Source organism: Miniopterus natalensis, chromosome 2 (assembly GCF_054644295.1).
Source record: "Miniopterus natalensis isolate mMinNat1 chromosome 2, mMinNat1.hap1, whole genome shotgun sequence".
NCBI classification, from domain to species: Eukaryota; Metazoa; Chordata; class Mammalia; order Chiroptera; family Miniopteridae; genus Miniopterus; species Miniopterus natalensis.
In genome coordinates this window covers 138,139,408-138,154,876 of record NC_142082.1, presented here as the reverse complement: position 1 = coordinate 138,154,876, position 15,469 = coordinate 138,139,408, and the positions used below count along the sequence as shown (strand labels likewise).

General features: G+C 38.0%; 1 protein-coding gene across 1 annotated transcript; it reads left to right on the top strand.

Moving 5' to 3' along the window:
- The first annotated feature begins 14,049 nt into the window (after positions 1–14,049).
- On the top strand, positions 14,050–14,988 carry LOC107538198 (olfactory receptor 6C2-like). Its single transcript, XM_016214361.2, has one exon. The coding sequence runs from the start codon at positions 14,050–14,052 to the stop codon at positions 14,986–14,988; it is 939 nt and encodes a 312-aa protein (XP_016069847.2).
- The last annotated feature ends 481 nt before the right edge of the window (positions 14,989–15,469 follow it).

Here is a 15,469-nt window from a genome sequence, read left to right as displayed (position 1 = left end):
CTAAAAAAAATTTTTAATTAAAATATATGCATATAACTATTTCATTTTACTAAGTGTTCTAATTCAAATCTACAATACAGGACTGAAGTTACCGTCTAACCACTAAAGTTTCTTTTTTATTACTCTTAGAACCACAGAGTGAAGTAAGCACTATGGCCTTAATTCAAAAAATCCTTTCATAAGTGACCATAAATATAGATTTCCAGAAAGTTAAAACAATACCTCAACATCTTGTCTAAAACACAAAAAAAGGCAGTAACAAAAATTTGAGTTGTATTTTTGTCCATTCATTTCTTTAAACTAATAGGTGTTTTTTTTTCTTTTTTCTATGTTTTTATTGATTTCAAAGAGAGGAAGGGAGAGGGAGAGAGCGATAGAAACATCAATGATGAGTCACTGATCTGCTGCCTCCTGCAGGTCCCCTCCTGGGGATCGAGAACAACCTGGGCATGTGCCCTGATGGGGAATTGAACTGTGACCTACAGGTTCACGGGTTGACTCTCAACCACTAAGCCATACCAGCTGAGCCTAATAGTATTTTAAGGGCAAAAAATTATTTACCTCAGGATTCCTTCCTGGTCTAGCATCTACTGTCTCAAGAAGAATGGGTAGGTGTAATTTGGTTCTCATTTTTTGGTAATGCAAACCAACCCTGCTATAGACTAAGGTGGAACTATTTCATTACACTAACTTGTCGTTAAAGTAGAACATTTTTCGGTGTTTAAATTTTTTTGTTTTTGGAATTACAGCCCTTCAGTTTTCTAGTTTTATTAAGATATAATTGACATATAACAATGTATAAGTTTAAGGTGTACACCACAGTGATTTGATATATAGAGAAATAATTATAAAAATAAGTTTACTTAACATCCATAACCTCACAGAGTTAAAAAATTTTCTCATGATGAGAAATTTTTTAAATCTACTCTCTTAGTAACTTTCAAATAAACAATACAGTATTGTTAACCATAATCACCATATTGTACACTACAATTTAGCCTATAACTGGAAGTTTGTACATATTGGCTACCTTCACCCATTCCCAGCAGCCCCCGCCTCCTTCCTCTGGCAACCGTCAATCAGTTCTCTGTTCATATGCATTTGGGGTTTTTTTAAGATTCTACATATTAGTGATATCACACTAATGCATAATACCCTCACTTTGCATAATACCCTCAAGGTCCATCAATGTTGTCAAAAATAGCAGGACAGGGCATATTCGGGCTCGATCTTCAGTCAGGGGCCTGCAGGGGGTGGCCAATCAATGACAACTCTCTCATCACTGATGTTTCTCTCTCTCTCTCTTTCTCCCTTCCTCTCTCTCTGAAATCAATAAAGATATACATTTTTAAAAATATAACACGATTGTCTTGGCCAGTTTTGCCCAGTGGTTAGAGCATCAGCCTGCGGACTGAAGGGTCCTGGGTTCGATTCCAGCCAAGGGCATGTACCTAGGTTGCAGGCTCGATCCCTGTCCCAGTTGGGCGCATGCTGGAGGCAGCCAGTCGGTGTCTCTCTCACACTCATGTTTCTCTCTCTCCCCCCCTTCCACTCTCTCTGAAAAGCAATGGAAAAAATATCTTCAGGTGAGGATTAAAAATAAATAAATATTTTTTTTAAATAGCAGGATTCCCTTTTTTTTTAAGGCTGAATGTTATACATATATATCACATTTCCTATATCCATTCACCCATTGATGGAAACTGAACCGAGGTTGTTTCCTTGTATTAGCTATTATAAATAATGCTGCAATCAACATGGGGGTGCCAATATCTCTTTGAGATATTCATTTTATTTCCTTTGAGTATATACCCAGAAGAGAGATTACTGGGTTATATGACAGTTCTATTTTTAATTTTTCGAGGAACTTCCATAATGTTTTCCATAATGACTGTACAAATTTACCCATTCCCACTGAGAGAGTACCAGGGTTCCCTTTTCTCCACATCTGCACCAACACTTACTATTTTTAATTTTTTCATTATAGCCACCCTAATAGGTGTGAGGTCATATCTCATTGAGGATTTGATTTGCATTTCCCTGACGATTAGTGATATTGAGCACCTTTTCATGTACCTGTTGGCTATTTGTATGTTTTCTTTGGAACACAATTTATTCAGGTCTTTCACCCATTATTTAATTGGGTTTTTAAAGTTTTTTCCTATTGAGTTGTAGGGGTCCTGTTACTGAGTTGAACAAGAGTCCATCTGCCCATACACACGACCAAAAGAAACATACAAGCAGGAGTTTGCAGTGAAGAAATTTCAATTATTAGTATTCGACCAATTCAGAGTACCATGAGCTTGTACTCCAAAATGCTTAGATCCCTGATGGCTTACAGACAAGAGGCTTTATAGAGCAAAAATCATCAGGTATTAGGAGTGAGGGGTTTGGGGTCCTGGGTGAAACTGATTGGTCAGGAGTGAGATAAGGGCTGTAAATCCTGATTTCAGGTCTGCAGGTCAGCTTTGGGTCCTTCATTCTGGCATCAAGGGGATGTGGCCAGGGGGTTGTTCTGCTTTAGGGCTTAGAAGCTAAAACATAACTTAGAGCATGAAGCTATCTTTAACTTAACAAAATCCATACCTTATGACCATTAGTCAGGGCCGCAAAAGGGCCGAGGCGCATGGGGCATGCTATGAAGAACTTAAATTGAGTCCTGGGACCTTATGTTAAATCAAAATCAGGAACCTTGGTTTCAGTTGCTTATATATTTTGCATATTAACCCCTTACCAGATGTATGGCTTGAAAATGTTTTCTCCCATTCCATAGGTTGCCTTTTCATTTTGTTGATTGTTTCCTTTGCTGTGCAGAAGCTCTTTAGCTTGATTTAGCCACACCTGTTTAATTTTGCTTTTGTTCCTGCACTTTCAGTATCATATCCAAAAACTCATTGCTAAGGCCACCATCAAGGAGTTTGTCCCCTATATTTTTATCTAGGAGTTTTATACATTCAAGTCTTATGTTTAAGTCTTATTATTTTTTTGTTGACTTTTATATACAGCGTAAGATAAAGGTCCAGTTTCATTCTTTTGCACGTGAATATTCTGTTTTCTCTATACCAATTTTTGAAGAGACTCTCTTTTCCACATTGTGACTGCCCATCTGCTTCAGTCCTAGAGACATCATGGTCACTTAGCCAAAACCTGAGAGCTCTGCAGATCATTTTCAGCTCTGCTGGCTGTTATAGTAACCATGCTCATCTTATCTCCAGTTTAAGTGCTGCCACCTGACTTCTATACTCCAGGGTCCCATCATCCCACTGAATCCAGGGAGCCCTTTCTTTTAAAAAATAAAAATAAAACTTTTTTTCTTTCTTTTCTTTTTTAATATGTTTTTATTGATTTTGGAAAGAAAGGAAGGGAGAGGGAGAGAAAGATAGAAACATCGATGAGAGAGAAACATCAATCGGCTGCCTCCTGTACACCCCCTACTAGGATCAAGCTCGAAACCCAGGCATGAGCCCTAACCTGAATCAAACCCTTGACCTCTTGGTACATGGGTCAGTGTGACCACTGAGTCACATCAGCTGGCCTGGGGAGCCCTTTTCAATAGCACCATTTCCTATTGTACTTCCTCAGCTTCAGAGAATAGTCACTACAGAGCAATTCAGGAATCCAAGGCTCACCCTCAATAATATATTTCTGCAAGGTTGGTGAATGGAATGTCCTCTGAAATTTCCTGGGCTATTGTTAGCTAATACATGAGCAAGTCTTACATAACAAATCTACTTCAGTATCTCAATCTCCTTAAGTCTTTGGGTGCTTTTCTCAACAGCATAAGAAGAAAGTTCTAGAACATCAACCTCATTCATTGTAGGTCACATTGGTCCAAGTAGAGCCATGCGCCACTTGATATACCAGCATTCACATCAGTAAATTCAACCCAATCCAATGTTACTTCTGACCTTATCCTGATCCCAAAACTTTTACGATCCATTCCCATAGATATTCCTCAGGTTTCTGTTGAATTAATTAGCTGTCTTGAAACTCTTTTGATGTATATGGTACCTCCTTCTCTGGTTCATGCTGTACCCCATGCCATGGAGTCTGTTTAAACTTGAGTCTGGTTGTTGGATTGCAAGCAATGAGATAAATAGGGGTGGGTCCTATTTTACAACGAGCTAAAACATTTTTCAAAATTTAAGGTGAAATAGACTTTTCAGAAATAGAAAACCTAAAAGAATTCATTAGCAGCAGGCCAGCCCTACAAAAAAGCAAATGTTAAAGGAAGACTTTAAGATAGAAATTGCCATCAGACAGAAACATGCACCTACCAAAGGAAAAAGTGCACCAGGAAAGATAACTTGGGTAATATCTGAGGTTTTCTTATTATTTAAACAAATCAAAATTATAATTGAGAGTTTAAAGTCAAAATAAAATATTTTGTGGTGTGTTTTATCACCCTATAGTTTCACATTCATTTTTTTATTGTGGTAAACTATATGTAACGTAAAAGTCCACCATTTTTACTATTTTTAACTATACAGTTTAGTGGCATTGAGAGTATTCACATTAATAGTGCAACCATGACCACCATTCTTCTCCAGAACTTTTTCATCTTCCCAAATTCAAATTGTATGTCCATTAAACAATAATGTCCCATTTTCCCCTAATCCCAGCCTCTGGCAACCACCATTATATTTTTTATCTTTATGAATTTAAGTATCTAGGTACTTCATATAAGTGAAACCATATATTATTTTACTTTTGTGCCTAGCTTATTTCACTTAATACAGTTCTTCAAATTGTATCCATGTTGTAGCAAGTGTCAGAATTCCATTCCTTGTTAAGGCTGAATAAAATTCTCATATATATATATATATATATATATATATGTATATATATATATATATATATCACACTTTCTTATCCATTTATTTGTCAATGGACTTCTGGGTGTTTCCATCTTTTGAGTATAGTGAATAATGCTACTATGAATATATTGGTGTACAAATATTGGTTCAAATTTCACTTTGCAATTTTTCAGTTATATACCCAGAAGTGGAAATGTTTGATCATATGGTGATTTAATTTTTGAGGACTTTTCATTCTGTTTTCCACAGTGGTTATACCATTTTACATTCCCACCAGAAAAGTACAAGGGTGATTACTTCTCCCCTATTTTGTGTGTTTTCCTTCATACATAAAAAGTTACATGTATGAAAGCAATAGCACAAAGGTCAGAGAGAAGTCACACTTGTATGGTTCTTAATTATATATGAGGAGACATGTGATCAGCTGAAGGTAGACTGTGATAAGTTTATTATGTATACTATAAAGAAATCCAAAAAGAACATAACACAAGTTTATAACAAGCCAACAAAGGAAGTCAAAGGGAACTAATTCCAAAGAAAACAGAAAAAGAAGAAAGAACAAATGGGAATGATAGAAAACAACTAGTACATTAGATTTAAAGCCAACCATGCCAATTATCATATCAAATGTAAATTATTTAAATGCCAAACTTAAAAGGTAGAGATTTTAAGATTGGAAGAGAAAAAAGAAGCAACTCTTTGCTGCCTATAAAAATGTAATTTTTACTATAAACACAGAAGTAGGGGGAAAGTTTAAAGTAGAAAAATATACAATGATAACACTAATTAAAAATGTTGGAATAGGCATATTAACATTAGACAAAGTAGATTAGAGTAAAGGATATCCATTGGGATAAAAATGGTCATTTTTCAGTGGCAAAGAGGTCTCTTCTAAGGAACCGTAAGTAACCTAACTGCTTATGCATATAATAAAGAACTTCAAAATACATGAAACAAAAAACTGATAAAACTGTAAGGAGAAAAGAAAAACCCACAGTTATAGTCAAAAATGTCAACATGCCTATCTCAATAATTGATTGGATTATTACTCAGAAATTCATTAAGTATACAGAAGACTTAACATTATTTATCAACATGATCTGGTATTTATAGAACATTCCAAGAACAAACTAAAGAAGAATTGTTCTAAGGTTCACAAATAATATTTGCCAAGCTAAACAATATTCAGGGCTCTGAAAATAACCTTGTTAAATTTTACATGATTCAAATTATACAAAGTGTGTTATCTGGCCAAATGGGGTTAAATTAGAAAGACTATAAGCCTCCCTATGTTCATTGCAGCATTATTTACATTAGCCAAGATTAGGAAGCAGCCCAAGGGTCCATCAGGGATGACTGGATAAAAAAGCTGTGGTATATTTACACAATGGAATACTACTTGTGACTTTTCAGATAGACAATGAAACTACTTTTGGTATTTGAAGCAATGGAGAATTTTGCATGCCAAGCACTGAATAAAAAATCGCCTGGTTCCAGAATATGTTTCTCTTTTTGCTATAGCTTATTACTATCCAACGTCCCTGAAGAAAACTTTTTCTTTGACTATCTTGGCTATTTCTGGATATTCTTACTCTACTGCTCATGTTGATCCTGGTGTCAAGTGGTAGACCAGAGGTGTATTCCTGCTGCCTTTACTGAAGCAGGTGCCTCTATTGTCCCTCCACTCCGTCCACTCACTATTTCTCTAGTGAGGTTCCTCACACCGACTAGCCATGTCACATCACACCTTTCTGTCACCCCACTATTGGAAGAGAGTGATTGATAATTTTCCCTGGCAGGGGCATAGTCTAGGGAGCAAAAAGATCACCCTCCATGTCTCTGAGGACATTGTTCCCATTGCAACATGTGTCTTTACATTGTTGATTAGACTACTGCCAGTTCATTAGTAACTTTTGAAACTGGGTCACCAAGGATTATTTTGTTGTTCACTGTGAACTGGTAATAGACTAAACATATAAAAGAAATGTTGCTGTTATTGAATTTGCAAGGAATTCTGCCTTCTGCCCAGGAAATTCAGAGATGACAAAACTAGAGAAAACCCTTCCTTATCTCTGCAACTCTCTTCTTCCTTTGAACTAAGAGAGTAACTGGGAAATCGAGTAACAGATGCATTTTAGACTTGGTGAGGGAAGAGGAGACTGAGACTGAGTTCATTAGATCAGGAGCAATACAAACCTAGGAGAGTTGTCTCGCACGCACCCACATATGCTTGTGTGGAGGGCGAGGCTGGGTGTTGAAATAGGTGGAATGTGAGATCGAGAACAGAAGTACACACAAAACTCACAAGTTGAATGTTCCTCAAGTTGTGGTTCTGTTAAGGGCCTCTGGTAAAGACCTGTCAGAAAAGTAAGTATATAATTGTCATGATGTATTTTTCCTAATTCTCTAAACATAGGCAGAGGATGAACACAGTTTTAAAATCTAGAATTCAGTTCATTATAACTGTACTAAAGCAAAGTATTCAGCAGTCATTCTGGTATGTTGTTATTCTGAAGGAATATAAAATTAGAATTTGCTGCCATAGCCACTGTAGCCTTTGAAAGGGCCAGTCATAGCTGTGAGTTGAGGAGACAGGATAATAAAAGGTGATGGGAGAAACATCTCCACCCAATAATATCCACTAGTGTCATAGAAATAAAATAATAATAGCATTATAAATTATCTTACAGGAAACCTCACCTTATCTTTCATCTGCTATTTAAGTCCTTTATGCCATTTTTGGCAGGGAGTAGGGGATTAGGGGCACAGCATTCACTCTTCTTAAATCTCAGCTATCCAGTCCATGGGCAGCCCGCCCCAAATGAAGGCAGAATAAGGTTTATTCCAAACAAAGGTAAGGTAAAAGTGTCTCAAATATATTTTAATTTTAACTAAATAGGAAATCGATGAAAGCAAAAAAGGAATCTCAGTCCCTTACCCAGCTCCCTAACTGGCAGCAAGAGTAGGTAGTTTTGCACAGGTTAAGTCATCAAGGCCTACCTATGAATGTTAATTAAAAACACTACTTATGGGAGGGAGGTGGTGAAATGTATTGTATATGTAATGAAATTGTTTCAAACATTAATTGATCCAAACTCAAACTAAATAAATAACTCAGTCTCCCAGGGAAATGTTCCCAATATAACAGAGAACACTGCTATGATGACTGGCAAAGGCAAGCAATTCGTTTGAAATCACTTGAATTCATTTGAAGCAGTCTCATATATCCAAAGGATCTGCCACCACAGGCTTAATTACATTACTAGAAGTAGTATTTATTTAACAATTTTCATGAATTAAAACACAATGTTGTTGAAGGTTCACACATATTACATTAGCCATTTTAAAACATTAAATTAATGATCATTAAAATGCTATTATGATTGAGTTCACCAGTCTTTCCTATGAATATAGAACAAGAGTTTTGATAAAAGAAACAGGATCATTTTAGATCCTAGGAACTTCATAGGACAGGGAGAACTGGACTCAACAATGTGAATAGCCAGTATACAGATTTAACTCTTATACAATGGGAAGGAGGGAAGCAGGGAGGAAAATTAGGAGTGCAAAAATGAACCTGACCTATCATTCAGTTTGGCCTCTCAGAGTCTTTCCCTACAAGTACATGCAAGACACTATCTCTCCAGTAAGTAATTTCACCCATGAGCCAAGGAAGGGGTTTCTCTGTTCCAAAAATCATGTTTGTGACCTCTGAGGAATGCACTTTGCCAACTCAGCTTATGGTGACAGATGACAGTGACAACTTTAGTAGAAAGAAAAGAACCTAGAGAAACTTAGTGAACGTGAGAAAATATGAATAGCTACAAAGATAACTAAGAGTGATTGCCAACGAGTAATTATGTAGCTATCCCAAGTTCAAAGTTGCATTTTCACTGTAATCTTGTGTTACCATGTCACTGAACATGAACTAAAATGAAATGTCATTTCCCACTGGTAGCCTGAAAGCTTTTTGTTTTTTTCTTTTTTTTTAATTAAATTTATTGGGTGACATTGGTTAAGAAGATTACATAGCTTTCTTTTAGGCCAACTATGATTTTTTCATTTATTTACTCTCTAATAAAGGTTGTAGCCTGTTTCAAAAAGGCTGTACCCTTTTTGACTATTACTTAAGCTTACATTTTAATTTTTGGTTTAGTGAGGTAAGTTTAAGTTAGAACTAAAGTTCTGTTCTGGACAACCAGCTATCACCAGGCTCGTTAGGCTTTTCACCTCTACCCAGGGGTCTTATCACTATTTTGCCACATAGATGACTTTGCTCTGTAAAGCTGCTCGTGGGTAGCTCGTCTGGTTTCGGGGTGTTTAACTGAAATTCTTTTTGCTAAGTCTAGTCTAGTTAAATCATTATGCAAAAGGTGCAAGGGGTAAGCTTTGCTGTTTATTACTTTTAATTATTCTTTCAGGTTTCCTTTGCGGTACTCTCTCTATAGCGCCATAGTAAATTTTCTATCGCCTATACTAATATGAATATAGTAAATGTTTTGGTTTGTTTGCATTGAATAGTTGAATTTAGTTTTGGATGGGCTAAGATTGGTTCAAAGCAGTCATTTTATATGAAATCTTCTAGGTGTAAACTAGATGTTTTATTTAAGCTATGCCTTGAGTTATCCAAGCGCACAAGTGTACAGTCGTCATATTGCATTGTAAGTCCACCACCCAAAGACAAATCATCCATCACCATATATTGACCCCCTTTACCTTTTATTATCCTGCCACCCCAGCCCCTCTAGTAACCACCACACTGTTATCTGTATCTATGTGTTTTTGTTTGTTTGTTTTACATGTTTATTCATTTGTTGCTTTCAGTTTGTTTTGTTTTGTTTTGTTTTAATTTATCTTTATTGTTGAAAATATTACAGGTGTCCCATTTTTCCCCCCAATTGACCCCCTCCACCTCACTCCCACCCCCTCCCCAGGCATTCACCCCGTTATTGACTGTGTCCATGGGTTATGCATATTTGCATATAACTTCTTTGGTTAATCTCTTCGCACTCTCCACCCCCCTTCCCTCTTCCCTCTGAAATATGATTGTTGCATGTGTCAGTGTTTCTGGATCTGTTTTGTTTTTCAGGTTCTTTTGTTCATTAGCTTCTTGTTAAAGAAGACCCTTCAACATTTCATGTAGTACTGGTCTGGTGGTGATGAAATCCTTTAGCTTTTCTTGTCTGAGAAACTCTTTATCTGACCTTCAGTTCTAAATGATAGCTTTTCTGAGTAGAGTAATCTTAGTTATATGCTCTTGTTTTTCATCACTCTGAATATTTCTTGCCACTCCTTCTGGCCTGCAAGGTTTCTGTTGAGAAATCAGCTGACAGTCGTATGGGTGCTCCCTTGTAGGTAACTGTTTTTCTCTTGCTGCTCTTAAGATTCTCTCTTTGTCTTTAACCTTTGGCATTTTAATGATGATGTGTCTTGCTGTGGGCCTTTTTGGGTTCCTCTTGTTTGGGACCCTCTGTGCTTCCTGGGCTTGTAAATCTATTTCTTTCCCCAGGTAGGGGAAGTTTTCTGTCATTTTTTCAAATAGGTTTTCAACTTTTTGCTCTCTTTCTTCTCCTGGCACCCCAATAATATGAATGTTGGGCCTCTTGAAGTTGTCCCAGAGACTTCTTATAGTATCTTCATATTTCTGGATTCTTTTTTCTTTTTGCTCTTCTGGTTGGGTGTTTTTTGTTTCCTCATGTTCCAAATTGCTGATTTAATTCTCAGGGTCTTCTACTCTACTGTTGATTCCCTGTAAATTATTCTTCATTTCAGTTCATGTAGCCTTCATTTCAAATTGGTACTTTATTATGTCATCGATGGTCTCACTTGTTTTCATAATAGTCTAACTAATATCCTTTAGCATCCTTATAACCATAATTCTGAACTCTGTGTCTAGTAGCTTGCTTGGTTCTATTTCATTTAGTTCCTTTTTCTGGAGATTTCTTCTGTTCTTTCCTTTGTGACATGTTTTTTTGCCTCCGTATTTTGGCTGTTTCCAGGTGTTTGTTTCTATGTATTAGGCAGAGCTGCTATGTCTCCTGGAATTTGGAGAGTGGCTTTGTGTAGTAGGTGTCCTGTAGGGTCCAGTGGCTCAGCCTCCCCAATCACCTTAGCTGGGTCGTCTAGGTGCTCCCCTGTGTGGGCTGTGTGCACTGTCCTGTTGTAGTTGAGCCTTGGTTGCTATTGGCGTCACTGGGAGGAATTGACCCCCAGGCCAATTGGCTGTGAGGACCAGCTGCAACTACAGCCAGAGAGCTGATATGCTAGAGACACCCCTATGGAGCAGAATTTACTTCAGTGGAGCTTTGGTGTTCACCAAGTGCACCCCTTGAGTGTGTCACTTGTGGATGTAGTAGGGTTGTAATCTAGCGTGGTCAAGTCTGACCACCAGGTGCACTGTCTCTGGGGCCTCCCAGGAGGTGCAAAGTCAGCCTCTTCCAGTGCCTTGCCAGGGCCACCAAGCATGAGCTATACAGCAAACTGTAGTTGGCTGTACTCATGCTTGGCTTGGAGGTGTCCTGGAAAGGCCAAGCTATGAACCAATGCAGTCTGCCGCTAATGTCAGGGGCACACTGCTGCTTGTTTGAGAGATTTTAGGAAAGATGCCACTTGCACAGAAAAGCCACTGGAAATGGCTTTGATGAGCATGCAAGTAGGGAGGGGAGGGGCCTCTGGGAATCACTGGGGCAGGGCTAAAGGTGTGAGTCAGATGCTGGTGATTCAAATATGGTGCCTACCTGCCGGCTGTGTGGGGGGAGGATTCACCAAAGGAGCAATGGCCTCTGCCAGCCCTTCTGCCTATGAGAAAGCTACCCCTCCACCTCTTGCCCCAATTTCAGGCAGTTTAGTTCCTCCCCACATGTCCCAGGTTTCTTTCCAGCTGGTGCCCGGTGCTGGGGCTCAGAGGGAGCGTGTCTGAGTGAGTCTGTGCATGGGCCCTTGGAGAGGAAAGCTTGGGGCTCCCACAGCCTTTGCATCCCACAGCAACAGTCCCCTCTGGTTTTTACAGCCCAAAGTTGCGGGGACTTCTCTTCCCGGCCCTGGAGCCCTGGGCTGGGGGCCTGGTGTGAGTCTGGGACCCCTCACTCCTCTGGAAAACCTCCACCACTGAGATTCCTTCCCAGGTCTAAACCGCGGCACCGGGTATGGGCCCTCAGCCAAGTCTCTGGGATTCAGTACTGATCCATCCACATCTCAGCCCCTCCTACGGGTCTCGATGTTCCTTCAGTTCCCTGGTTGTAGGGCTTCTGTTCAACCATATTTCAGGAAGTTCTGAGTGATGGTTGTTCTGTATTTTAGTTGTAATTTTGATGTGGTTGCGAGAGGCGGCGGGTACAGATGTTACCTACGCCGCCCTCTTGTTTCTCCCTCTGCTTTCAGTTTTATATCTCACATATGAGTGAAATCATGTGTGGGATTTCTGATATCATGTTTTTTAAATAATAGATGCTTTTTAAACATTTACTTGAATGAATAAATGTAGACTATCTACTTGAGCGATAGGAAAGAAGAGTACCCTAATGTATTTTTTATTCTCTATTCATAACACACATATTGGGTACAATCAGGGCAATTGTTTAAACACATAAGAGTTAAACACATAAGAGTTAAACACATAGTTTTCCTCTCACGTAGAAGTGTGTAGTGTTTTCCTAGAAACTCTTGAGTTATGCCTAAATTTTTGTTTAACAATGAATCCTCCCTAATAAAGCACAGAGACATATTATAGGCCAATAAATTGAGTTATTATTAACTACTGATGTGCCCAGTGAGAATGCATTTACCAAGTCTTCTTTTACAGATGGATACCTGAGAGAAGCTGCTTGAAATATGAATCTCAATGAGGGTAAGTTTTGGCATGAAAGAGGGAAGAATTTCTTGAGCCTATATCTAATGGGATTCCTGAGAAAATGTAAATTAGAGTACCAGAGAGTCTTAAAACTCCTGGAAGGTACTAAAATGGACTGAGATATATGTCAATGAGAATACTAAAAATTACAATAGGGTACTTTATAATTTGTTTACAAAGATTGGCTCATTTGTGTCCATTTGTTTCTGGATGTTGCTTGTTTAAGTTACTGTATCAGAACTCATAGAACATAGCTGGTTGGTAAATTAGTGATTGGAGGAGGGAAGCAGCAATTATTCAAAGAAGTCACTAAGATGTATCCTGAGACAGATTCTGAGGGCTGAGTTCTGGGAAAAGCACAGAATTGACCAGGCTGCCAAAGAAAGCATACACCACAGATCAGTCCCTCTGGGCTCCGTCCACAACCCAAAGCTCCAGAACAGGACTAATTGTGGTTTATATTCAGATTTCTTTATACCACTTCAGGAAACCCACTGCATAAGCAGTCCCAAAACTGGCTTAGGCATACTTTCATTTGCCTAAATGTAGGGTAGAAAAACAAAGATATATCTCTGTATTTTAAACTTTTTATCTCCCAATTGAGAGAGAATTTGAAGTACAAAGAGCAGAACTAACACTTTTAAATGAATATGCAGCTAAAATTTAGCATAACAATATAAGATGATTAACATAAAATGCTAATTAAACCTTTGACCAAATCCATAGACTATACACCAAGAGTAAACCATAATGTTATAGACTTGATGTGTCAATTGTAGGTTTAAGAGTTGTAACAAATGTTCCACACTGGAGCAGGCTGTTGATAATGGGGAAGCTATGCACGTGTGAGAGCAGGAGGTATATGGGAGCTCTCTGTACTTTCCCCTCAATTTTACTGTGATCCTAATTGCTCTAAAAATGGTTTTTCTTTAAAAACACAAAAATACTAATTAATATATCCTTGGTTTTGAAAATGGAACAGTTCAGTATGGTGTGGAAAAGCAAACAAAAAGTAAGAATGGGAGGAAAAAACTTCAAAAATGACAATTTCCTCCATATAAGGATAAATAGAATCTGTACTGCAAGGCAATATTGTCGAAGAACTGCAAAACAGATACATGATTTATGTTTCATTTTGTTTTTATTTTATCTATGTAAATGTGCTTTCTAATCAGAGAATTATAAGCATTAGATCTATATTAGATATTTACTAAATATGTCTCTCAGTAAGATGTCAAAGGCACTATGTTAACAAATTGCTTATTAATCAAAATAAGAAAGCGATCTGGCCTGCTGGGGAGTTTTCATTCATGTTCCACTTCTAGCTTCTTATGACGCTTTTCTCTTCAGGTGAAATTACATTTGACCTGGCACAAGGCAGTGATGAGAAATCATACAGCAATAACAACATTTATCCTGCTGGGCTTGACAGATGACCCAAAATTACAAGTTCTGCTTTTTGTATTTTTGTTTCTCACCTACATGTTAAGTGTGTCTGGGAACCTCACCATCATCACCCTCACACTTTTGGATTCCCATCTCAAAACTCCCATGTATTTTTTCCTCCGAAATTTCTCTTTCTTAGAAGTTTCATTCACTACCGTCTGTATTCCCAGATTCCTGTACACTATAATAACTGGAGATAATAACGTTACCTATAATGCTTGTGCCACCCAAATATTTTTTGTTGTCCTCTTTGGAGCAACAGAATTTTTTCTCCTTGCCGCCATGTCCTATGACCGCTACGTGGCCATTTGTAAGCCCCTGCACTACACAACCATCATGAACAACAGGGTCTGCACTGCACTCGTTTCCTGCTGTTGGTTTGCTGGCCTGCTGATCATCCTTCCACCTCTAGGCGTGGGCCTCCAGCTGGAATTCTGTGATTCGAATGTGATTGATCATTTTGGCTGTGATACATCTCCTATTTTACAAATAACCTGTTCAGACACAGCGTTAATAGAGAAAATTATTTTGAGTTTTGCCGTGCTGACACTCATTATCACCTTGGTGTGTGTAGTTCTGTCCTACACATACATCATCAAGACCATTCTAAGATTCCCTTCTGCCCAACAAAGGAAAAAAGCCTTTTCTACCTGCTCTTCTCATATGATTGTGGTTTCCCTCACCTATGGCAGCTGCATCTTCATCTACATCAAACCTTCAGCAAAGGAAGGAGTGGCCATAAATAAAGTGGTGTCTGTGCTCAGTACTTCAGTTGCCCCTTTGCTTAATCCATTCATTTATACACTTCGCAACAAACAAGTGAAAGATGCCTTCAATGACACAGTAAAACGGATTGTGTTTCTCACAAAGAAGTAAGAGACGATTAATGTTTTTAGAGGTTATTAAATTAAATTTCAATCTAACCCATGAACAACATTCATGAATTTGCCAAATAAATTATTTCTTCATATTCTGTAGATTCATCAAGGTATTCTGCCTCCTGGAACATTAGCCTCTTATAATCCAAAAGCCAAAATCAAGCTATTTATTTCTCTTTTATTTAAGATTATTTTATTCTGAAAGATTTCTTCAGTAAATGCATGTTTCAGAGACTAGATTCCCAACATGCTCAATGTCATAAAAAAAAAATGCAAATAAATAAAGTTGTATGTCTGGCCAGATAGCCTTCTCATGATGTGGAATATAAATGTCCAGGGATCATTTCTCACATATTGAGAATACTTCAATATCTAGCCTCTGATTGTACAAACGTAGTTAAAGATTCTTTGCTAAAGCTTAAAAAGTGATCTAAAAGAAAAATATGCACTCCAGAGCTTCTCATTTTAAAATGCCCATT